Source organism: Nerophis lumbriciformis, linkage group LG07 (assembly GCF_033978685.3).
Source record: "Nerophis lumbriciformis linkage group LG07, RoL_Nlum_v2.1, whole genome shotgun sequence".
In the NCBI taxonomy this organism is placed as follows: Eukaryota; Metazoa; Chordata; class Actinopteri; order Syngnathiformes; family Syngnathidae; genus Nerophis; species Nerophis lumbriciformis.
In genome coordinates this window covers 10457789-10484000 of record NC_084554.2, presented here as the reverse complement: position 1 = coordinate 10484000, position 26212 = coordinate 10457789, and the positions used below count along the sequence as shown (strand labels likewise).

The window sequence follows — 26212 nt, the reverse complement described above, 5'->3', positions numbered from 1 at the left end:
AGCGCCGTGTGTAACTTTCTATATTTTCAATGGAACATATAAAATGTTGGTGTTGTTTACTTGAGTCATATTGCTATCATACTGCATCCTACACTTATCTCTTATGTATGACTGCCATCTACTGGTCACACTTATCATTACACCATGCACCAAAAAAAATAGCTTCAAGGTGGGTAAGCTCAACCAAACGTATTCCTTACATTAGGCGCACTGGGTTATAAGGCGCACTATCAAATTTTTAGGGAAAAAAAGGATTTTAAGTGCGCCTTATAGTCCGGAAAATACGGTAAATATCTGGTAGTATCTGGTTGTCAGGAGAGAAGTCCGGCCCCTGGTCTTTAGCTTTCTTGAAATGTTGGCCCCTAAACCATTTAGTTGAATTACTCTGCTCCTGAAAATAAGATGACCCATCTTTTTTCACTTTATTCTAGGGGGGAAAATATAACTATATTTACATCAATGTGGTAATAATTATTTTGGTAAGACATCCTACTGAGTTTACTTGAGTCATAGTGCCATCATAGTGCAGTTTACACGTATCTCTAATGTTTGACTGCCATCTACTGGTCACACTTATCTTTACGGTAAGCAAAACCAGAATTATTCCGTACATTAGGCGCACTGTCGAGTTTTGAGAAGAAAAAGAAATACAGTAATCGAGTTCGGATGATATGAAAAATTAATCGTTTAATTTTTTTGGCCATATCGCCCAGCCCTACTGTCATGATCTAAAGTCGCTCATAAACAATTTATACGTATTTGAGCTATAGCAAAACATCCGTTGCTGTCCCTATGACCTGAGGGACCTGACTCCTGTCAGCTGATCTGTGGGAAGTGGCAACATCAACAGCCGCCAACCGGGCTCCTTGTCACACCTCATCCATAATGGAGTAATTCCATCACCATACACGTTGGCCTTTTGGTGGCACCCATCGTCTAATTAGGCCACCTTCTGCTTGTCGGGTAAACGTCTTGAGTTTGAGAGGGAGAGCGGGTTGGTCGGAGGACACGGACGCTCTCGAGTTCAAATCAGCTTTCTTCTATGGTGAGGCGTCCAAAAGGGACTTAGCATCTGTCACTACACTACTTTCTAAATTCACTGCCTTTGCGATGACAAGATTTTGGTTTTAAATGTTTGCATGTCTTTGTATTTGACAGCAAGCGGCAAGATAATCTCATTATGTGGCACTTAAGGAGGAAAAAGACACAGCGTGAAAATGCAGAAAAGTACAAGCGAGACTGAAGACTGAAGTCTTCTTCAATCAAGATCAATTTCTGCTTCTCAGTAAATTGAATTTAAGTGTGTAGAATCCAAAATTAGGCACTGATGCAATTCAGATGTTTGAGGTTTTAGCTCTCTTTTTTCAAAAGAGTGAAAGGGGGAATTTCTTAAGTCATATGACTGGGCTCTTGTAGGAAGCAATGACACAGGAGCACATGATCTGCCGGGAAGATCCTGAGTTGGTTTTAAAGTTAGGGGTGATTAATCAATCGTTAAAAGCTGTGTCAATTGTGTAGAATTGACGGTTGATTAACCCATACTTGACAACCCTCCCGGATTTTCCGGGAGACTCCCGAAATTCAGTGCCTCTCCCGAAAACCTCCTGGGACAAATTCTCTCCCGAAAATCTCCCGAAATTCAGGCGGAGCTGGAAGCCACGCCCCTTCCAGCTCCATGCAGACCTGAGTGACGTGTCAACAGCCTGTATTCACGTCCGCTTTCCCACAATATAAACAGGTGCCTGCCCAAACACGTTATAACTGTAGAATGATGGAGGGCGAGTTCTTGGTTTCTTATGTGGGTTTATTGTTAGGCAGTTTCATTAACGTCCTCCCAGCGCGGCAACAACACACAACAGCAGTCATGTTTTATTCTACCGTAAAGCAGTTCGTCTGCCGTAAACAGCAATGTTGTTGTAATATATTGAGTTGGAGGCAATAACCAGGCGAGGTGATGAAGTATGTCTCTTTACTGTAGACTTCAGAACAGACTCACACACTTGACGTCAGGTGCGCAACACCACGTAAATCGTTGGCCAACCAAAAAGTAACCCCAGTACACCATAGCCAACATTCACCAGGAGATGGCAACAGACAAACATAGATCACTCTATTACATTTCTACAAAACTGTACTTAAGCCTTCTTTTTTTTTTTTTTTAGTACTGAACTCTTAACCCTCATTTGTAAACAATAACATGCTTATTATACAAACAGTATTTGTACACCTTTAACACAGATTTTTATACTGTCTTCAGAGATTCAGTTTTTTTGGTGGTACTCGAAACCTTTCTGGGTACCTGCGAAAGGGTGTTCAGCATGGTTAGAAAAATAGTGACAGAGAATAGAACAAGGATGGACAATTCAACCCTTAACTCAACAATGAGTAGATGAGTGTTATGTGTGTGTATATGTGTAAATAAATGAACACTGAAATTCAAGTATTTCTTTTATTTATATATATATATATATATATATATAGCTAGAATTCACTGAAAGTCAAGTATTATTTATATATTTATTATATATATATATATATATATATATATATATATATATATATATATATATATATATATATATATATATATATATGAAATACTTGACTTGGTGAATTCTAGCTGTAAATATACTCCTCCCCTCTTAGCCACGCCCCCGCCCCACCCCGACCACGCCCCCCACCTCCCGAAATCGGAGGTCTCAAGGTTGGCAAGTATGGATTAACCGCATCTTACAGCCATTGAGATCAAATTAAGTGCAGTACTCGGCTGCACCCATCAGAGGCGCTTTGATTCAGTTTGACTATTTAACGGTCCAAGGAAGAACAACTAGACACCATCAATGGGAAGTTGAGCTCCGTTCAATACAATACTGCCTTTGAAGCGGGAGTTTACTATATTCTTTAAAGGGGAACATTATCACCAGACCTATGTAAGCGTCAATATATACATTGATGTTGCAGAAAAAGACCATATATTTTTTTAACCGATTTCCGAACTCTAAATGGGTGAATTTTGGCGAATTAAACGCCTTTCTAATATTCACTCTCGGAGCGATGACGTCACAACGGGAAGCAATCCGCCATTTTCTCAAACACCGAGTCAAATCAGCTCTGTTATTTTCCGTTTTTCCGACTGTTTTCCGTACCTTAGAGACATCATGCCTCGTCGGTGTGTTGTCGGAGGGTGTAACAACACGAACAGGGACGGATTCAAGTTGCACCAGTGGCCCAAAGATGCGAAAGTGGCAAGAAATTGGACGTTTGTTCCGCACACTTTACCGACGAAAGCTATGCTACGACAGAGATGGCAAGAATGTGTGGATATCCTGCGACACTCAAAGCAGATGCATTTCCAACGATAAAGTCAAAGAAATCTGCCGCCAGACCCCCATTGAATCTGCCGGAGTGTGTGAGCAATTCAGGGACAAAGGGCCTCGGTAGCACGGCAAGCAATGGCGGCAATTTGTTCCCGCAGACGAGCGAGCTAAACCCCCTGGATGTCTTGGCTCACACCGTCCCTTATGCCACCGAAGATGATCAAGAGAAGAATATCGACCCTAGCTTCCCTGGCCTGCTGACATCAACTCCAAAACCGGACAGATCAGCTTTCAGGAAAAGAGCGCGGATGAGGGTATGTCTACAGAATATATTAATTGATGAAAATTGGGCTGTCTGCACTCTCAAAGTGCATGTTGTTGCCAAATGTATTTCATATGCTGTAAACCTAGTTCATAGTTGTTAGTTTCCTTTAATGCCAAACAAACACATACCAATCGTTGGTTAGAAGGCGATCGCCGAATTTGTCCTCGCTTTCTCCCGTGTCGCTGGCTGTCGTGTCGTTTTCGTCGGTTTCGCTTGCATACGGTTCAAACCGATATGGCTCAATAGCTTCAGTTTCTTCTTCAATTTCGTTTTCGCTACCTGCCTCCACACTACAACCATCCGTTTCAATACATTCGTAATCTGTTGAATCGCTTAAGCCGCTGAAATCCGAGTCTGAATCCGAGCTAATGTCGCTATAGCTTGCTGTTCTATGCGCCATGTTTGTTTGAGTTGGCATCACTATGTGACGTCACAGGAAAATGGACAGGTGTATATAACGATGGTTAAAATCAGGCACTTTGAAGCTTTTTTTAGGGATATTGCGTGATGGGTAAAATTTTGAAAAAAACTTCGAAAAATAAAATAAGCCACTGGGAACTCATTTTTAATGGTTTTAACCATTCTGAAATTGTGAAAATGTTCCCCTTTAAATATTCTCGTTGATCCAGGACATTTACTCAACCCCAACTGGACTGTTCAGATAGTACGAGAAGACATTCAGCCTCTCATCCTTAGCGCCCTCCGTATCCCACTGCCTCTCCTCTGTTGCAAGTTTTGTTGATTCTATGTAACTTGTTTATGTGTGCTATGGCTATGAGTTTTTTTTCTTTGGCATCAGTCTGGACCCCCTCCCTGGAGTCCAGCCTTTGACTGAATATGTTTTAATATGTTTTATATACACACTGCAAGTATATATTTAATGTAGTAACAGACACATTCATAACAATATGTAATATGTACAATATACACACTGCAAGTATACATATAATGTAGTAACAGACACATTCATAACAATATGTAATATGTTTTATACACACACTGCAAGTATATATATATATATGACACATTCATAACAATATTTAATATGTTCAATATTTACCATACTTTGATCATTTCAATCATTGCCGGAACTAATTCCTTGGCGCATTTATTTCTGTTTCTGTTGTGTTCCTACTTCCGGATACAAAATGCTTGTATGTGTTGTAATCATGGCATGCTTTATAACAAACAATGAAGACGACAATCGACGACTCACAACATTATATTTTTGAAGCTGAATATACGGAGGATGAACTGCTGCTTCTAGAAGCGAGTACGAAGAAGAGGGTGAAACGTTGGAGCAGACGAAAGCCGGGAGAGTGAGGTGAAATCGACTCAAAGTTATAAATGTGGAACTTGGAGACAAGCTATTTTGATATAAATGGAGTGCTTACCCAAAATTAACCGGAAAAAAACGTATTTGGCTAGCTGGACCAAACAGACAACTGTCCATCGAGTGAGTCACAGTTTATATGGATCATGATACACGCAGCACATCATGCGTGTTGTTACAACTACAGTACTTTCGCTGTTTGGCTAGCTGTGTACAAACAAAACATGAAATAATACTTTCCAGATACTGTAATATGATTGTTCATGTTTTTCAGTCAGTACACATTGGTGTTCTGTCACAGTGTTGTGCATTACAAACTCAAACACGTTTTGTGCTGATGTAAAAGCTAGCTTATCTCTCGCCGTAGCTCGCTTTTACGGCTAATACCGCAGCACGCCGATGTGTTAGCACGCTAGAAAAAGAGTTCCTCAGTGTTTGCTCTTACAATAACAATGTTGCTACAGTTTGGTTATTATCCAGGTTATGGAACGTAAATGAAGTATTGTTGACGGTTTTTGAATGCATTTCTAAAGTGATTTAGAGGTAGAAATGATTGCTCCCATTAGCTGCATTGCTAGCCACCGAGAACGAGCCGATTTTGACATGTTTGAATGCGGAAAAAAACGAACATTTTTGTCTTCTTGTCTCTCATGATTGTGAACCATAGGCAAAATCCCCTTTAAACTGTCAAAAGCACTTACCATAGATCAGTGTTTTTCAACCTTTTTTGAGGCAAGGCACATTTTTCTCATGAAAAAATCCGGAGGCAAAGTAAAAAAAAAATTCAACTCCACCAGGTTGGCGTGCCTTATTTTGAGTTTGTTGGTGTTTTCCTGTGTGTAGTGCTTTAGTTCTTGTCTTGCGCTGTTATTTTGGTGGCCCTTCCTGTTTTGCTGGTGTTTTCCTGTAGCAGTTTCATGTCTTCCTTTGAGCGCTATTCCGCGCACCTGCTTTGTGTTAGCAAGCAAGGCTATTTACGTTGTTGCGATCCTTCTTTGTGTGGACATTGTTGATTGTCATGTCATGTACGGATGCACTTTGTGGACGCCGTAAGTTTTTGCTGTCGTCCAGCAATCTGTTTCAGTTCAGTTTTACTTTTGTTTTGCATAGCCGTTGCCTTTTCCTTTCCCTTTTCCCTTTCCCCTTTGTTCATTTTTGGTTTAAGCATTACATACCTTTTTTTACCTGCACGCTGCCTCCCGCTGTGGTCTGCATATTGGGATCACAACAAACCGTACTCGTCTCACCCGACACATTCTGACTTTTACAAAGCAATCATCTACCTGCTGCCACCTACTGACTGACATGGAGTATTACTCTTCACAGCACAGACACTGTGCAACGGCACATTATTTGCAGATTATAATTATCCATCCATCCATCCATCCATTTTCTACCGCTTATTCCCTTATATTGATTTGCAAAAAATATTTTTTGCGCCAGTTAGGTGAAGTTGCATAATTTTCCACGGCACACCAGGCAATGTCTCACGAAAAACGCTGCCATAGATAAATTCAACAATGTAACGTTAATACATGTGATAGATTTGATATTGGTGTCTCACTCATGGATGATTGGTATCGGACTCGACGGCGTAAAAACCTTGATGAGAGCATTCCTCGTAACAACGGCCTTCCATATAATATCTCATTAACAATTCATGGAACTTTTCTCTCACAGCATATGCACTTATGGATGTATAACAATAATTTATGCCCGCCAAGTGATGTTGAGTCGTGCCTATAGTTTGGAGGTAATTGCAATGCAGCACAGCATAAAGTAAGGTTACCATTGCCTCTCATTGTGATTACACCAGCATGAAGTCCCAATTGCAGTTTTATTGAACCCCCCCTTTGCATCCATGCTTTACAGGCTCCTGCAACACCGTTTGTGCAGGGCAGGCGCAGAGGAATTTATGTTTCATTGAATTAAGGAGGCTGTCGAGCTCGGAACTCGCAGGTTTCTCACATCTGCGCGGAGGGAGCGAATCAATGATAGCCCCGTACAACGGGGGGAGTGTTAAAGAATGAACCGGAAGGAATAATGAGGGAGAACGACGGTGATAAAGGTTGGAAAAAGCAAAGACCTTGGACATGATCAAGACAAACTTCTTTGGAATTGACAGTTGATGGTTAGCACGACCTACATTGAGACGAAACAGTTGTCTTTTTTTGAAAGGGACGAATCAGAATTAACCCCACTTTTTATTTTTTTATATTTTGTCACAACCAAATGTGTGTTCCTGCTGCTTCAAGGACGTATCTTGTCGGGTGCAAACTTAAGTCCCAAAGTTCAACATTTTCCAAGGAATCAATTAGAGATGCCGGCAGCCCGATATTATCGGCCGATAAATGCTATAACATGTAATATCGGAAATTATCGGTATCGGTTTCAAAAAGTAAAATGTCTGACTTTTTAAAACGCCGTTGTACGGAGTAGTACACGGACGTAGGGAGAATTCAGAGCGCCAATAAACCTTAAAGGCACTGCCTTTGCGTGCCGGCCCAATCACATGATATCTACGGCTTTTCACACACACAAGTGAATGCAAGGCAACTGCCATACAGGTCAGACTGAGGGTGGCCGTATAAACAACTTTAACACTGTTACAAATATGCGCCACACTGTGAACCCACACCAAACAAGAATGACAAACACATTTCGGGAGAACATCCTCACCGTAACACAACATAAACACAACAGAACAAATACCCAGAACCCCTTGCAGCACTAACTCTTCCGGGACGCTACAATATACACCCCCCCGCTACACCTTACCCCCCCCCCCCCCAACCTCAATACCGCCCCCCCAACCCCACCCTATGAACGATAAAACACTGAATATTGACAACATATGAACGTCACACCCCCTCTCGAGCGACATATTTTACAATCAAGCGAAACGCAACAAAAATGCAACAAACACAGCCAAATATGAACGTGAAGGGTAATAAACTCACCTACTATCTGATATATCTGATGTATCACTAAGCTTTAGAACAGTGGTTCTTAACCTTGTTGGAGGTACCGAACCCCACCAGTTTCATATGCGCATTCACTGAACCCTTTTGTGAAAAATAAAAACTTTTTTTTTTTTCAAATTCCAGACAAAGTTTTTTTTACTGGTGCACAAAATTACCCGTGCATGAACATCACCTTGTTCAAAGAACAAAACCAACACAGTGCATGAACTCACAACAAATTACACACCTGCAAATCAGATGGAAAATTAGAGGGAACATTGTTTGGGGGTATCCATAATACGCCGATAGGGAGAAGTTTTTTTGTGTCTTGACCTCCGCGGTGGAGGCTCCGCCGAACCCCTGAGACCGACTCACCAAACCCCTAGGGTTCGATCGAACCCAGGTTAAGAACCACTGCTTTAGAACTTTGTTGTAAAAATCTCCTTCCGCGTCTGGCTGGCCGCTCTGGAAACACTCTGTGGAAACGCTCCCCACTCACACTGCTTGGTGCCTCGTCTGAGCTGCTGTGACTTAGATTACCATAGTAACTAATTACTAAGTAGATTACGATAGTAACTAGTATATCATGCAAAAGCGCAGATTCCAATCATTGAAATATTTTGTATAGTTCAAAACTTACGGTCATTTGAAAACATCACTGCACATCATAATGGCAGCTACACTTTCCATCTTAAAGATCTAAAAAATATATTTGGGAATGCCCAGCAGGTCAGATTGAAAAGTTTTAACAGGTTGCATGCGGCCCCCGGGCCTTAATTTGCCCAGGTCTGCTCTCAGTTGTTAGAACTGAACTCACGGAGCCTGGTGTACAGTGGGGCTGTATTTAAAAATGGCATTGGGGTGGGGGAAAAAAAGGTCAGAAAAACCCAAAAGTGGCTGTCATTTTCAAATGGGAGACTTAAAGGGGAACATTATCACAATTTCAGAAGGGTTAAAACCATTAAAAATCAGTTCCCAGTGGCTTATTTTATTTTTCGAAGTTTTTTTCAAAATTTTTCCCATCACGCAATATCCCTAAAAAAAAAAGCTTCAAAGTGCCTGATTTTAACCATCGTTATATACACCCGTCCATTTTCCTGTGACGTCACACAGTGATGCCAATACAAACAAACATGGCGGATAGAACAGCAAGCTATAGCGACATTAGCTCGGATTCAGACTCGGATTTCAGCGGCTTAAGCGATTCAACAGATTACGCATGTATTGAAACGGATGGTTGTAGTGTGGAGGCAGGCAGCGAAAACGAAATTGAAGAAGAAACTGAAGCTATTGAGCCATATCGGTTTGAACCGTATGCAAGCGAAACCGACAAAAACGACACGACAGCGAGCGACACGGGAGAAAGCGAGGACGAATTCGGCGATCGCCTTCTAACCAACGATTGGTATGTGTTTGTTTGGCATTAAAGGAAACTAACAACTATGAACTAGGTTTACAGCATATGAAATACATTTGGCAACAACATGCACTTTGAGAGTGCAGACAGCCCATTTCAGGCGCGCTAAGAACATATATTTTTCCACGATTTCAGCACTCAGGTTAACCATACCTAAATAGACACAAAATACTGCATTACACAAGACTACCCGAATGTACTCGAATGATTGAAAAAAATAAATGTTTTTAAGCTAAATTATTGGTAAACACAGTTCATGTATAATAATTTACGTAAAACCACGAGTAATGAATAAAGTTTTCATCAATTAATATATTCTGTAGACATACCCTCATCCGCTCTCTTTTCCTGAAAGCTGATCTGTCCAGTTTTGGAGTTGATGTCAGCAGGCCAGGGAAGCTGGGGTCGATATTCTTCTCTTGATCATCTTCGGTGGCATAAGGGACGGTGTGAGCCAAGACATCCAGGGGGTTTAGCTCGCTCGTCTGCGGGAACAAACTGCCGCCATTGCTTGCCGTGCTACTGAGGTCCATTGTCCCTGAATAGCTCACGCACTGCGGCAGATTCAATGGGGGTCTGGCGGCAGATTTCTTTGACTTTATCGTTGGAAATGCATCTGCTTTGAGTGTCGCAGGATATCCACACATTCTTGCCATCTCTGTCGTAGCATAGCTTTCGTCGGTAAAGTGTGTGGAACAAACGACTGACTATTTCGTCGGCTTTCCACACAGCCTCGTATTTTGAACAAATTGCGTCCAATTTCTTGCCACTTTCGCATCTTTGGGCCACTGGTGCAACTTGAATCCGTCCCTGTTCGTGTTGTTACACCCTCCGACAACACACCAACGAAAGTGAGAAAATGGCGGATTGCTTCCCGATGTGACGTCACGTTGTGACGTCATCGCTCCGGGAGCGAAAAATAGAAAGGCGTTTAATTTGCGAAAATTCACCCATTTAGAGTTCGGAAATGGGTAAAAAAAAAAAAAAGGTCTTTTTTCTGCAACATCAAGGTATATATTGACGCTTACATAGGTCTGGTGATAATGTTCCCCTTTAAGAATAAATGACATTTGAAAATGGTGTTCAGGGTTTCCCCTAAACTGCCATCATACCTGTGCTGGTGTGAGCTTGGTTATGGGCGTGGCCACACTTACTTCATCAAGTAATTTGCATAATTTGCTATGATGATATGATTTTCTTCAAAAAGCCTAAAAAATGTATACATAAGTTTAAAACAAACAAAAAAAAAATCATATTAACATGTTTTTTTTAATTGTTTTGCCATATTTTCAATTGTTGCTGCTTTTTGTACAAGGTACTTTATTGTTTACAGACTATTAATGACTTTTTATTTATTTATTAAAAACAACTAGCAACAAATCTAGCGTCTTCTGCTGGTGTTATTATAGAATGTAGTCGTGTTTGGAGACTCTACTTCTGTCCCTCGAAGTCCCTGACGAAAGAGGCTGCAGCGAGCATGACGTCACATTTGCTTGGCGATGTTGCTCCAGTTGGACTTTCACTTCTTAAAAGCCGACACTGTCCTCTTAATATTTGCACATTTTGTAGATGGCGCTCCGCGGGTATATCTGCAATATATATCAAATTCACGAGCACGTCACAGACATGCTGACAACGCTCCAGACAGTGGCGTGCATTTTGTTTACATCCGGTTTCGTGCGGTTTTCGGTGATCAAAGTCTTTTCGGTGGTCAAATTTTCAGTACATCACGGGCGGTAAGACCTGTTGGAATTGTGCCGTTTGTTATCATAAGATTGGTAATAAAAGTTAAAAAATAGTGTCAGACTTTGTGGGATTAATTCTGGGGCGACAATATATTGTATTACTGTATTTTCCGGACCATTTTCAGGTCTATTTTCATACAAAAAGCGCACCGGATTATAGGGCGCTAAAGGAGTCATATTTATTTATTTTTTCTAAATTGAAAACACTTCCTTGTGGTCTACATAAAATGTAATGGTGTTTCTTTGGTCAAAATGTTGCATAGATGATCTTCAAGCCGCTTTCTGACAGTCGCTTCAGGATGCGCCGTTTTGTGGGCGGTCTTATTTACATGGCTCAACTTCGGCAGCATGTTGACTACGTCATCTTTGTTGTAACGGTGTAGCGTGCAAGGACGGAAGTGGAAGAAGTGTCAAAAGATGGAGCTAACTGTTTTAATGACATTCAGACTTTACTTCAATCAATAACGGAGCATCATCTCCTCATCCGGAAACAACAACAAGTGTCCCGTGAAAAACCGTCCGACCGGAACTCTCTAATGACTAAAGTTCCTTAGGTGAATAATGTAAACTCACAATACCGGTATGTTTTAGCACTTTCATGGCGAGTTTACTGACAGATATAAGTAAGAACTTTACACTACTTGATATTAGAAATGGCAACAGCGGAGGGTGAATGTCCCATAAAAAGAAGGCGTTTATTAACTACGGCGTCGGCACGGACAACGTGCGCAAATTTTCAGGACTTATACAGATCCCAAATAGAGTTTAGCAGGTACCAGAAGGTAAGAAAAGTTTATTTTGCATAATATTGCGAAACAAAACGCCAGATAATATGTCTTACCTTATACACACCATAATAATACTCGTATGTTGAAGCACAGTACAATCCATCAAGCGGTGCGGCTTCATAGCTTACCAAAGTCGTACTAAAACATTTTGATAGGAACTAGGGCTGCAACAACTAATCGATTAAATCGATTAAAATTGATTATAAAAATAGTTGGCGATTAATTTAGTCATCGATTCGTTGGATCTATGCTATGCGCATGCGCAGAGGCAATTATTTTATTTTTTTTGTAATTTTTAAAAATGTATTTATTTATTTTTTTATAAACCTTTATTTATAAACTGCAACATGTACAAACAGCTGAGAAACAATAATCAAAATAAGTATGGTGCCAGTATGCTGTTTTTTTTCCAATAAAATACTGGAAAGGATAGAAATGTAGTTTGTCTCTTTTATCCGATTATTAATCGATTAATCGAAGTAGTAATTGAAAGATTAATCGATTATCAAATTAATCGTTAGTTGCAGCCCTAATAGAAACATATCAAATTTTGGTGTTGTTTACTTGAGTCATATTGCAGTCTACACGTATCTCTTATGTGTGACTGCCATCTACTGGTCACACTTATCATTTCACTATGTACCAAATAAAATAGCTTCGAGGTCGGTTATTCCGCACGTTAGGCGCACCGGGTTATAAGGCGTACTGTCGAGTTTTGAGAAAATAAAAGGATTTTAAGTGTGCCTTATAATCTGGAAATTACGGTACTTGGATTTGTTTTCAAGTACAAAAAAATAAAAACATTTCAAAGTGTGGCGGTAATAAAAATGCCGTGGCGGTGCGCCACTTTCAAATACATTAAGGGGAAAAAACCTGGTGTTATAAAATGAGATGTGGTAGCACTAGAATCAGTATGTCAAGCAAAAGGCACTATCAAGTGATTTTGGGGAAATAAAGGTTCTAGTATGTACCCTAGTATGTCTGCGATGGCCCTTTGATCTTTGTCAGGATTCGTCAAAAAGCAAATACTAAAAACCAGATGATTAAAGTGATAATAAAAAAAACAGGCTGTCAATCAAAATGACAAGGTTAACTGGGGTGTGCTTATGCGGTTGGATCAGGCGTCGCTCACGCACCTCTCACCCCAGTGGTCCACTTAGAGCATAAAAACCTGACATGGACCATCATTATATTATCTGAGAACAAGGGGAGAAGTGCAGCTTGAAACAAGGAGCCAGTTGGAAATCCATTATTGCACAATAACGTGTTTAAACTAGGGCTGGGCGATATATGGAATATACTCGATATATCGCGGGCTTGTCTCTGTGCGATATAGAAAATGACTATATGGTGGTATTCGAGTATACGTTCTCACGCAGTTGCTTTTAGCTGCGGGTATTACACTACAGGCGTTTCTCACTCTTGTCTCTCTTCTCACAGAGACATAAAACAAGCGCACCTTCTTACATACGTCACATACGTATACGCTAGAGATGCGCGGTTTGCGGACACAACCGCGGAGTCCGCGGATTATCCGCGGGTCGGGCGGTTGAAATAAAAAAAATTAGATTTTATCGTCGGGTCGGGCGGTTGAAATTAAAAAAAATTTGATTTGAAATAGATTCAGGCGGGTGGCAGTTAAACCAATTCGGAAATATATATACATAGTTAAATGTTGTTACCCACATACGAAAAACGAGCAGGCACCTGCTGCATATGCCACAACAGAAGAAGAAAAAAAAAAAGAGATGGCAACGCCGGCAGCAAACGTGGTACGCGACAAACTAAAAAAGGGAATACTGAAGACCAGGGGAAAAAAAGGTCATAAAAGTTCAGCATGGACTCGTTTTTATGAGGTTGTAAATCAGGATGATAGTAATGCTGGCTACGTGATTTGCAAGAGCTGCGACGCTGTTTATGTCTACGACAGTCACAAAACCGGGACATCTAACATGGTGCATCACATTTGTGCAAAACCCCGAATCTCCACAAACACCCTGAGCATGAGCAGTTTCGTCCGCCGTGATCCCAGAAGAGTGCCACAGGATGTTAAAACAAGATAGAACGCAGCTGCCTGCAGCAGTTTGAGTGGCGCGAGCGCGCTTGGAGGTGCGCTCAGCGCGGCTCCCAGATGATTGCGCACTGGTGTGCGTCTGGACCGTGACAGCGTGGCACGCATTGAATGTCTCTGCTGCATTGGATCAGTCTCCTTTCTTTAACAGGCAAAAGCTTTATAACCTCACTAATGCCTTGCATCGTCTATATTAGATATATAACAACGGGCGGGTGCGGGCGGGTGCGGTTTTGATTAAATGTTAGTTCGGGTGGATGCGGATGGTTGACGACTTTTGTGATGCGGTTGCGGATTAAATAATTGCCTATCCGCGCATCTCTAGTATACGCCCTCGCGGAGCAGAGAGGTAGCGGCATGGGTAATGTTAGCTGCGATGCTAGCGGAGTGGTGCGAGTGGTAATACGAGAGAAAGAAGGTGCCAATCTGGTAACAAATGAAGCAAGAATGAATTCCCAAGAAAAACAGCACAGGGTCCATCGTCTGGCGGTGGTTTGGCTTCAAGCGGGAAGATGTCGAACGAGTATGCGGCAAAAGCGTTGTTACAACAAGTAGAATTAATGCTAATGTGTAGCATCATTTGAAAAGTCACCCGCTAGAGAATGAAGAGTGCTTGAAACTCTGCATGTCAACATCTCCGTTCTGTGCCATACCCACAAAATGCCGAAGCAACCATTTCCAGATCAACACCGTATGAAAAAAATAGTCAACGGATAACGTCCGCAGGAACCTACCACATAGCGAAGGACGTACACTATTTGATTTCCTTTTATGCAGCTCATTTTTATTTGACACTTATTGAAATATCTTGTGTGACATCATGCACAAAAGTGCACTTTATTTGTTTTAAACTATTGTAGTGGCGTTCTGTACAAAAAGTGCACTTTAATTTAGTGTTGTTTTGATATGTCATCTTAGTGACATCATGCACAAAAGTGCACTAATAGCTTGTTTTAAAATGTCTCTGACAATCTTGCACTTGCTGTTTTTGAAATGACATGAATGTTTGTGCCACTGCTTAATAACTGTTTAATAAATACATTTTTACTTGTGATTTCCCTCTCTGCATGAAAGTTTAAAAGTAGCATATATTAATGCAGTATGAAGAAGAATGTTTTAATGTAGACACATAGAATCATCATACTGCTGTGATTATATGCATCAAGTGTTCGTTCAAGGCTAAGGCAAAATATGGAGATATATATCGTGTATCGTGACATGGCCTAAAAATATGGAGATATTAATAAAAGGCCATATCGCCCAGCCCTAGTTTAAACTTAGCATATTTTTAATTTTACTTTGGTCTACATTAGATGCTACTTCCTTACAGTCATGTTTTTATTCCTGTTCAGGAATTCCCTAGTATGAATACTTTCCCAAATGACTAACAGCCCATCAGTAATCCGTAGTAGAATGATGCTCGTATTTCTCGAAAGAGCTTTTCAGAATGAATGCAAAATAAAGGGAAATTTGACAGTTTATTGGTCTTCCAATACCCAGTTTGTGTTCGCGTGTTTACGTTTCCACATCTACACACTTCAAACTATACGATTTATTGGTCCTCCTTTATGGGGTTGTTTCACAGAAAACAGACGTCGGCCGCTCTGTTTACCGTTCCGATGATGAGGAATACAGAGCGTCTGGGACCAGCCAAATCCCTCGAGCACTTCCGTGGGAAAGCCCGGCCGACCCGCTTCCTCCCAACGTGTCCCCAGATCCGAGCAGTGATTCCCTTTGGCAGGATTGTATAAAGCACACTGAGAGCTCTATTATAGCGAATCCTTTTCCCCGACAAGCCAAACCACATGATAAAAGATTTATTATTCTCTGTTAACCTAAAAGTAAAAAAAAGTTAAAGTACCAATGATTGCCACACACGAGGTGTGGCGAAACTATTCTCTGCATTTGACCCATCACCCTTGATCACCCCCTGGGAGGTGAGGGGAGCAGTGAGCAGCAGCGGTGGCCACTCCCGAGAATAATTTTTGGTGATTTAACCCCCAATTCCAACCCTTGATGCTGAGCGCCAAGCAGAGAGGTAATGGGTTCCATTTTTATAGTCTTTGTTATGACTCGACCTACCGATCTCAAGGCGGACACTCTAACCACTAGGCCACTGAGTAGACTAAAATAATAAAAACAAATAATAAAAATGACATTTCGATGTGGGATTTGTATATTTAATAAAAGTTAGTTAAAAACCTTATTATGCAAAAACGTTTTTTTTTTTTTACTTATTGTGTAAATCAGGGGTCCCCAAACTATGGCCCGCGGGCCGGATCCGGCCCCCCAGCATCCAAAATCCGGCCCACAGGAAGTCCCAAGTTAAATTAATTTTTATTAATTTTTATTTTATTTTATTTTTTTTAAATCTTTCCTTTCTAATCCATTTTCTACTGCTTGTTCCTCTTGGTGTCTCCTCGCCGCTCAGGCAAATCATATTATTTAAAAATGAATTTTCCCATTGATAACGTGACAATGTTAAATGTTGATCAACATCAATGTTAATTGATGTTAAATGACAAAACAGATTATAAAGACAATGTATATATGTATATATTAATATATATACATATATATATATATTAACCCAATGCGGCCCCCGAGTCAAAAAGTTTGCGGACCCCTGGTGTAAATGCTCCAAAGCATTCACACCAAATTTTATCTATTTATTAAACTTTTTCTTCTTCTTCTTCTTCTACAGATTTTGGTACGCTCTACCTTCCACATTTTTCGCCCGATTCAAACCGTTCCATCTTCAAACTGTACAGCCTATTCGGGAATCTTGGGCTTTCCATTGACAAATTCCAAAAAATCCCAGATTTCCCAGAATTCCAGGTTTTCCGGGACATTTTTCCCATTCAAAATTAATTGGCCGTTTTTCAAACTTTTCCACCATTTCCACATTTTTCAACCGATTCAAACCATTCCACCTTCAACACATTCCACCATTTTCTACAAAGTGCATTATTTTTTCTAACATGCCTCAAAACAGCAGCTTGGAATTTGGGACATGCTCTCCCTGAGAGAGCATGAGGAGGTTGAGGTGGGCGGGGTTGGGGGTACGGGGTTGAGGTGGGGAGGGGGGGGGGGTGTATATTGTAGCGTCCCAGAAGAGTTAGTGCTGCAAGGGGTTCTGGATATTTGGTCTGTTGTGTTACGGTGCGGATGTTCTCCCGAAATGTGTTTGTCATTCTTGTTTGGTGTGGGTTCACAGTGTGGCGCATATTTGTAACAGTGTTAAAGTTGTTTTTATGGCCACCCTCAGTGTGACCTGTATGGCTGTTGACCAAGTATGCCTTGCATTCACTCGTGTGTGTGAAAAGCCGTAGATATTATGTGACTGTGCCGACACACAAAGGCAGTGCCTTTAAGGCACGCCCCCGATATTGTTGTCTGGGTGGAAATCGGGATAAATTCGGGAGAATGGTTGCCCCGGGAGATTTTCGGGAGGGACACTGAAATTCGGGAGTCTCCCGGGAAAATGGGGAGGGTTGGCAAGTAGGACTGGGAGACGCAACTGCTCTGTACTTCTCCCTACGTCCGTGTACCACTCCGTACAGCGGCGTTTTAAAAAGTCATAAATGTTGCTTTTTGAAACCGATACCGATAATTTCCGATATTACATTTTAAAGCATTTATCGGTCGATATGTAACATCTCTAGTTTAGACTGAAGTCACATTTGGAAAGATCCGATTCCTATCGAATTCAGGACTACCTCCTGATGTGGCCTGAATCTGATGCCAAAAGATGTCAGATTTGAAGCACTTTTGAAGCGTGTTAGACTGGCAAAAAAAAAAATCAGATCCGTCACTTGAGGGCAAAAAAATCTGATTTGGTGTGCAGTGTAAACGGGGCTAATAACGAAAAAGCTACTATTACTCATTTAAATATTTTGTGTTTTTTGCTTTTAAAGTCTTCCAAGTCTTTAAACATGAGCAAAACTGACAACTTCATGAAAATCTAGATTTCTCAAAGCACTTATTTCTTGTGTTGTTTTAAGCTAATTTTGCAGCTAGTTTAGCGATTAGCAGGACTGTTCCTGGATTCTTCTTACACTGTGTTTAACATGTCTAGCGTAGTACTTGATAATGATACTTAAGAAATACAGTTTATTTTCCGCAATGGCGCCCGATTGTAGCTGAGATAGGCTCCAGCGCCCCCCGAGACCCCGAAGGGAATAAGTGGTAGAAAAATGGATGGATGGATGGAGGTGATTACCGTATTTACCGGACTATAAGGCGCACTTAAAATCATTTTTTCCCCCTCAAAACTCGACAGTGCGCCTTATAACCCGGTGCGCCTAATGTACGGAATAATTCTGGTTTTGCTTACCGACCTCCAACCAATTTTATTTGGTACATGGTGTAATGATAAATGTGACCAGTAGATGGTCACTCAAACATAAGAGATACGTATAGACTGCAATATGAGTCAAGTAAACTCAACATGTTATATGTTCCATTAAAAATATAGAACAATACACACGGCGCTCAAAAATCTATCAAAATGTTTTAGTACGATTTTGGTAAGCTATGAAGCCGCACCGCTTGATGGATTGTCGGCACATTAAAGTATTATTATTGTGTGTGTATTAGGTAAGACATATTGTCTGGTGTATTGTTTCGCAATATTATGCAAAAGCAACTTTTCTTACCTTCTGGTACCTGCTGATCTGTATTTGGGATCTGCATAAGTCCTGAAAAATTGTGCGCTTCCGCCTTTGTAGTTCGTGCCAACACGGTGGGTGATAAGCTTCTTATTTTTCCTCTATCTTCTTGCTATGTGACATTCATCCTCCGCTGTTGCCATTTCTAATATAAAGTAGTGTAAAGTTCTTACTTATATCTGTCAGTAAACTTGCAATGAAAGCGCTAAAACATACCGGTGTAGTGAGTTTACATTATTCACCCAAGGAACTTTAGTTATTAGAGAGTTCCAGTCGGACATTTTTTACAGCACACATTTCCAGCCTTGTTGTTGTTTCCGGATGAGGAGATGCTGCTCCGTTATTGATTGAAGTAAAGTCTGAATGTCATTAAAACAGTTAGCGCCATCTTTTGACACTTCCTCCACCCCCGTCCTTGCACGCTACACCGCTACAACAAAGATGACGGGGAGAAGACGCTGTCGAAGGTGAGCCACGTAAATAAGACCGCCCACAAAACGGCACATTATGAAGCGACTGTCAGAAAGCAGCTTGAAGATGATCTGTAAAACATCATCTATGCAACATTTTGACCAAAGAACCACCATTACATGTTATGTAGACCACAAGGAAGTCTTTTACATTTAGAAAAAAAAAAAAAAAGACTCCATTAATGCGCCCTATAATCCGGTGTGCCTTTTGTATGGAAAAAAGATCGAAAATAGACCATTCACCGGCCTTGCGCCTTATAATCCGGTGCGCCCTATGGTCCGGAAAATACGGTATTATTAATTTCAGGGAGCGGCTCCAGCTGATGAGCGCTTTTCAGTCAAATCTAAGCTCGAGGTGATCAGCATTAAAAGGCATTAATCAGCAGTGGTTGATTATTTACTTTTTGGCCGATCGATTGGCACCTTCTTGGTATTTTTTACAGATTATTGTGAAATTGAAGTTGAACAGAACAGTAACTGAAGAACCTGCTTGTGATGTAATGTGATGATCTGAATTCCTGGTCCGTAACCTTGCCCGTGCATACCGAAGAAGTGTTGGGTGAAATGTGTGTTTGTTTTTTTTAAACTGAGGACTGCTGTTGCCGTGTTAAGGTCAGCAATGAAGTTTGAAAAGAGCACCCGACTGTGTGTTTCTGTCGGGACGCTTTACTACTCCAAGACTTTATAATGCACAGTATCACCTTCAAGCACTTGTTGCAGGTCGTCAAGTCTGCATTCCTTTAGCATTTAAATGAGGCACCAACCTTTTCCCCCTGGCGTGGTTCCTACCAATTTGGAACTGAGTTTTGGTACCGGGTGCTGTCCACCTTTAAGTCGACTGTTATACAATCCAGCTAACCCTTGACCCTGAACAGGATATGCGGAATAGGGGACGGATAAATGGATTTTCAACACTTCTGCATAATGCCTCAATTGGTAATGCTCCAGTCAGGAGTTTTTTGCATGATCAAATAGTGTTTTTTATTCTGACTCACAAATGGAGAGACGGCGTGTGGACGCTGTACTTGGAAAACTCATTTTGGATTTAAACTGGTCCTAAATTTACCTTGCATATAAAAATACAAGTTCACCACTTTAGTCATAATTTTTGCGCTTCAAGGAGAACCACATTTTTTTCTTGAGGAGCGATGTTCACATGTTAATATTCAGTGTTTTATTGTTCATAGTTAATATAGTAAATCCCACTTTCTTTATTTTCATGTACATTTTGGGTGTCCCATCCAGTAAAAAACTATAAAATTCAGTTCCATTTTTTTGAGTGGTTCGTCATGACTTTTTTAGAATTCAATCGGACGTTGTGACTTTTGGTAGTAGTGTTTCTGGAAAAAAAGGGACCCAAGCACACATACTGTACAGCAGATTTTTATAGCTAAATGTGTATATATCATACATACACATTGGCCCCCTCAAACACATTTTTTCTTTCAATATGGCCCCAGAGTCAAAATATTTGCCCAGCTCTGCCATACACAGAAAGATGTGCTATTGCTTGTGCTACGGCGCCATCCTTTGGACGAGTTTCCGCACTGCAGGCGCTGAAAAAGCAACGACTTTCGCCGAAAACAGACTTGGTGCATTTCTGCTTGTCCTACGCTGTCACGGTAATTTTGCTTTCTGTTCACTACTTTAGTTTTTGCTAGTCAACAGTATATAAAGCTACTTCTGTGCCTGTTGAATGGGGGCGGAGACAGCATTAAAGGGGAACATTATCACCAGACCTATGTAAGCGTCAATATATACCTTGATGTTGCAGAAAAAAGACCATATATTTTTTTAACCGATTTCCGAACTCTAAATGGGTGAATTTTGGCGAATTAAACGCCTTTCTAATATTCGCTCTCGGAGCGATGACGTCACAACGTGACGTCGCATCGGGAAGCAATCCGCCATTTTCTCAAACACCGAGTCAAATCAGCTCTGTTATTTTCCGGTTTTTCGACTGTTTTCCGTACCTTGGAGACATCATGCCCCGTCGGTGTGTTGTCGGAGGGTGTAACAACACGAACAGGGACGGATTCAAGTTGCACCAGTGGCCCAAAGATGCGAAAGTGGCAAGAAATTGGACGTTTGTTCCGCACATTTTACCGACGAAAGCTATGCTACGACAGAGATGGCAAGAATGTGTGGATATCCTGCGACACTCAAAGCAGATGCATTTCCAACGATAAAGTCAGAGAAATCTGCCGCCAGACCCCCATTGAATCTGCCGGAGTGTGTGAGCAATTCAGGGACAAAGGACCTCGGTAGCACGGCAAGCAATGGCGGCAGTTTGTTCCCACAGACGAGCGAGCTAAACCCCCCTGGATGTCTTGGCTCACACTGTCCCGAAGATGATCAAGAGAAGAATATCACCCTAGCTTCCCTGGCCTGCTGACATGAGGGTTTGTCTACAGAATATATTATTTGATGAAAATTGGGCTGTCTGCACTCTCAAAGTGCATGTTGTTGCCAAATGTATTTCATATGCTGTAAACCTAGTTCATAGTTGTTTGTTTCCTTTAATGCCAAACAAAAACATACCAATCGTTGGTTAGAAGGCGATCGCCAAATTCGTCCTCGCTTTCTCCCGTGTCGCTGGCAGTCGTGTCGTTTTCGTCGGTTTCGCTTGCATACGGTTCAAACGTGGCTCAATAGCTTCAGTTTCTTCTTCAATTTTGTTTTCGCTACCTGCCTCCACACTACAACCATCCGTTTCAATACATTCGTAATCTGTTGAATCCGCTGAAATCCGAGTCTGAATCCGAGCTAATGTCGCTATAGCTTGCTGTTCTTTCCGCCATGTTTGTGTTGGCTTCACTATGTGACGTCACAGGAAAATGGACGGGTGGTTAAAATCAGGCACTTTGAAGCTTTTTTTAGGGATATTGCGTGATGGGTGAAATTTTGAAAAAAACTTCGAAAAATATAATAAGCCACTGGGAACTTATTTTTAATGGTTTTAACAATTCTGAAATTGTGATAATGTTCCCCTTTAAGACCATTGCTTCCGAGACTATTAAATTTAGTCCCCTATCCACCACCAAAGTATAGCGGACATCATAGACATGCGCAGTAAGGAGAATTTCAACCCGAATTTCGGAAGATGTGTTTCAATGCGCTACAATCTCAATGACTAATCGGCATAAACCACCCGTCTGGATCGGAATTAATGTGTGTGATCAGTCAGAGTATTTCGAAAAGTAAAAGTACCTGGGAGTCCGCTTGAACAGCAGACTGGACTGGAAGGACAACAGCAAAGCTGTTTACAAGAAGGGCTTGAGCAGACTCTTTTTCCTGAGGAAGCTTACTTAGGTCCTTCAATGTGTGCAACAAGCTGTTGGAGATCTTTTTTCAGTCTGTTGTGGCCAGTGCCCTGTACTTTGCAGCGGTTTGTTGGGGGAGCAGCACCAGCAAAAGGGACTTAAACCGGATTGACAAACTGATCCGGAAAGCCGGCCAAACTATTGGCCCGCAGTTGGAGGGATAGGAGGACACTGGACTAACTGCTCGCCATCTGGACAATCCTGCCCACCCACTCCACCAGACAATTGAGGGACAGCGTAGCTCCTTCAGCTTCGTTCCCTCAGTGTTCCATTCAAGAACTCCTTCTTTCCGCACTCCATTCAGCTGTATAATCACTCTCCATACAGCAATAGATGATATCTTTCTATTGCCTGACCGCTTCTATGTGAGCTACTTCTCTTTGTTTATAATGTCTATTTTCTGCTGGATCTACTCTCTATTTAATGCTGCAGCTGTTACATATACTGTAATATTGTACATGGTAATTGGGATTTGTTATATATTGTATATGTTATATAAAAATATATCAGTATATTTAATATACTGTATATATAATATGTAAATATTACTGTGGAAGTTGCGTCCGCGCAGTCCCACTGTCAGACACGGCACAGGAGCCAAGCGTGCAGGTTTTAACAAGGTTTTAATAATCATATGTTTTAACAAAGTTTTTCCTCAAACGGGGCGTGACTTTTCAGTCCTCCGCATCCTCCTCCTCTCCGGTTCCCGGCCGCTTACTGTTAAAGACAACGGATGATTAGATAACTCGTACCACTTGGGAGATTTAATCACTTGTTCAGCTGTGTCTCGCCGTCAGCACTTGCCACGCCCCCGTCTGATGGTGCTCTGCCCTCAGCACCATAGACAGAGGCGGTGACCTTTGCTCCTGCAGGCACCTCCCTCCACAATTACATATGTTATATTTTATATTGCTACTATGGTACATTTTTAGTCTACTTTATACCTGCATTATCCATTCCATCCTTTGTAACTGAGCTACTGTGTGGAACACTTTCCCTTGTGCGTCAATAAAGTTTGTCTTAGTCTAAGTCTAAGAATGGTGTGTTTACGTGAAGCATTTTTAATGCCATTTAATGTGTCCATCGCTACAGATGCGTCCTCTCCTTTGTCGCTCTCTCTGACATGTGTTTCTTTGTTTACAGGCATGGCTCCAAAGGTATGGCTACCTCCCACCTGCAGACCCCAGAATGTCATTGCTGCGTTCTTCCCGAGTCATGCAGTCTGCTATCGCTGCCATGCAGCGCCGCTACGGCCTCAATGTTACAGGGACTCTGGACAGCACCATCATAGAGTGAGTTAAACATGTCAATAACACACTTAGATGAGTTGCATGCATCCATTTCTACAAAAACAGCAGCATAAAAAAAAAGTGATGCATTCTATGTGTATTTCGTGAATGCTAAATTATGTATTTGCTAATTAGCTGGCTGACATACCAAAACGTCAGAAGGCATGTTTTTATTTTACTTTGACTTACTATGATGGCTATTTCAGTCAGTCTCCCAGTTTCCTCAACAATGTGAAATATCATTTGAATTTGATATAACAAGTGCAATACCACACCCCCAAAGGGATAAGCGGTAAAAAATAGATGGATGGAAGTGCAATACCACCAATGTTAAATTAATTAGCAAGAAGAGAAGGCAGGCGAAGAAAACCACAATGCAAATGAAGTAGAATGTTTTTTTTCTAGAGATTTTGCCAACCCCTTTTTAGTCATTATTTATTAAAAATGACTAGCATCAAATCCAGCATCTATTTCTGGTGTTATTGTAGACCGGGGCTATTCAACTACATCATGAAGAGGGCCACAGTTTCAAGAGCCAAAGGGCTCAGGGGCCGTACATCGAAATGTGGATGTTTCCGTCAAAGTGCCGCACGGGTTAGATTCCTTTGACTCTGTGTTTACTTAATTGCAAAGTAAACACATCAGCTTTCACACTGCACTGTCAATAAATTCATTATTCTGCCCTTGCTACTCAATCCTGCGTGCGCAGCTGGACAGATAGTTAACAGAAGCTCTAGAAGTTTTGTTGAGGACTGATATTCCTTGTTTTGAATTATTTTCCTTCCTCAGATTAATTTTTTTACACATTTTCCTTCATTTAAGTTTGTTAGACTAAAAATGTACGTAAAATAAACATTACTTAAGTATAAAGTCCATTGTGTATTTTAGAGTAGAAGAAATGAAAGGTTTAGTGTCAATACTACTGATTTTTACGCAGAAGCAAACAGCATCCACATTGCACACAGATAAACACACAGAAAAAATAGCACAGAAGTTACACTCACTTATTTCTGAATTTCAAGATTCTCTAAATCGGGATTTTTTCCAAGTGTCACAAAGTCGGGATTTTTTCTGTCACTTATTTAGGGTACCAGCAGTTGGAGGGGGAAAAAGTTGAGATTTTTTCCAAGTGTCAAAAAGTCTGGATTTTTTCTGAGTGTCAAAAAGTCTGGATTTTTTCTAAGTGTCAAAAAATTGGGATTTTTTCCTTAGTGTCAAAAAGTTGGGATTTTTTCCCTAAATGTCACAAAATTGGGGATTTTTTCTAAGTGTCAAAAAGTCTGGATTTTTTCTAAGTGTCACAAAGTCTGGATTTTTTCTAAGTGTCACAAAGTCGGGATTTTTTTCCTAAGTGTCACAAAATTGGGGATTTTTTCTAAGTGTCAAAAAGTCAGGATTTTTTCTAAGTGTCACAAAATCGGGATTTTTTTCCTAATTGTCACAAAATTGGGGATTTTTTCTTAGTGTCAAAAAGTCAGGATTTTTTACAAGTGTCAAAAAGTCAGGATTTTTTACAAGTGTCAAAAAGTCAGGATTTTTTGACACCTTAGCTCACCAGCGTCACAATGTAAACAAACGCCATGGGTGGATTTACATTTGACATCCACTGTAATGATACCAAGTACAGGAGCGTATCTAGTCGATACTACTATGATTACATCGATTTTTTTTTTAGCAGCACAAAATCTTTTTTCGTTTTTTAAACATTTATAATTATGTTTATAAACTCAGGAAATACGTCCCTGGACACATGAGGACTTTATGACCATTGTATGATCTTGTATTTACTTGGTATCGGATTGATACCCAAATTTGTGGTCTCATCCAAAAATAATGTAAAGTATCCAAACGGCAAAATAATAAGTGTTTATTGCATTTTAACAGAAGTGTTAAAAGAGAAAGTAAGCAGATATTAACAGTAAATGAACAAGTAGATGAATAATTAATTTTCTACCACTTGTCCTTAATAATTTTGACAAAATAATGGAATGATAAATGACACAATATGTTTCTGCATATGTCAGCAGCTAAATTAGGAGCCTTTGTTTGCTTACTTACTAATAAAAGAAAAGTTGTCTTGTATGTTCACTATTTTATTTAAAGGCCTACTGAAATGAGATTTTCTTATTTAAACAGGGATAGCAGGTCCATTCTATGTGTTATACTTGATCATTTCGCGATATTGCCATATTTTTGCTGAAAGGATTTAGTAGAGTACATTGACGATAAAGTTCGCAACTTTTGGTCGCTGATAAAAAAGCCTTGCCTGTGCCGGAAGTAGCAGACGAGTAGCGTGACGTCACAGGTTGTGGAGCTCCTCACATCTGCACATTGTTTGCAATCATGGCCACCAGCAGCGAGAGCGATTCGGAACGAGAAAGCGACGATTTCCCCATTAATTTGAGCGAGGATGAAAGATTCGTGGATGAGGAAAGTGAGAGTGAAGGACTAGAGGGCAGTAGGAAGGTAGCTGTGAGAGGCGGGTGGGACCTGATATTCAG

The 26212-nt window shown here is 40.8% G+C and overlaps 1 protein-coding gene across 4 annotated transcripts in view; it reads left to right on the top strand.

Moving 5' to 3' along the window:
* Nucleotides 1–26212, top strand: part of LOC133609843 (matrix metalloproteinase-16-like) — a 303619-nt gene that overhangs the window by 111686 nt on the left and 165721 nt on the right. For 3 of the 4 annotated variants that reach the window (XM_061965852.1, XM_061965851.2, XM_061965850.2), the window contains exon 2: nucleotides 23566–23714. In XM_061965852.1, the coding sequence (XP_061821836.1) occupies nucleotides 23566–23714 (149 nt within the window). Of the gene's footprint in view, nucleotides 1–23565; nucleotides 23715–26212 lie in introns of those variants that run through there. The other variant, XM_061965853.1, reaches the window with a different exon arrangement.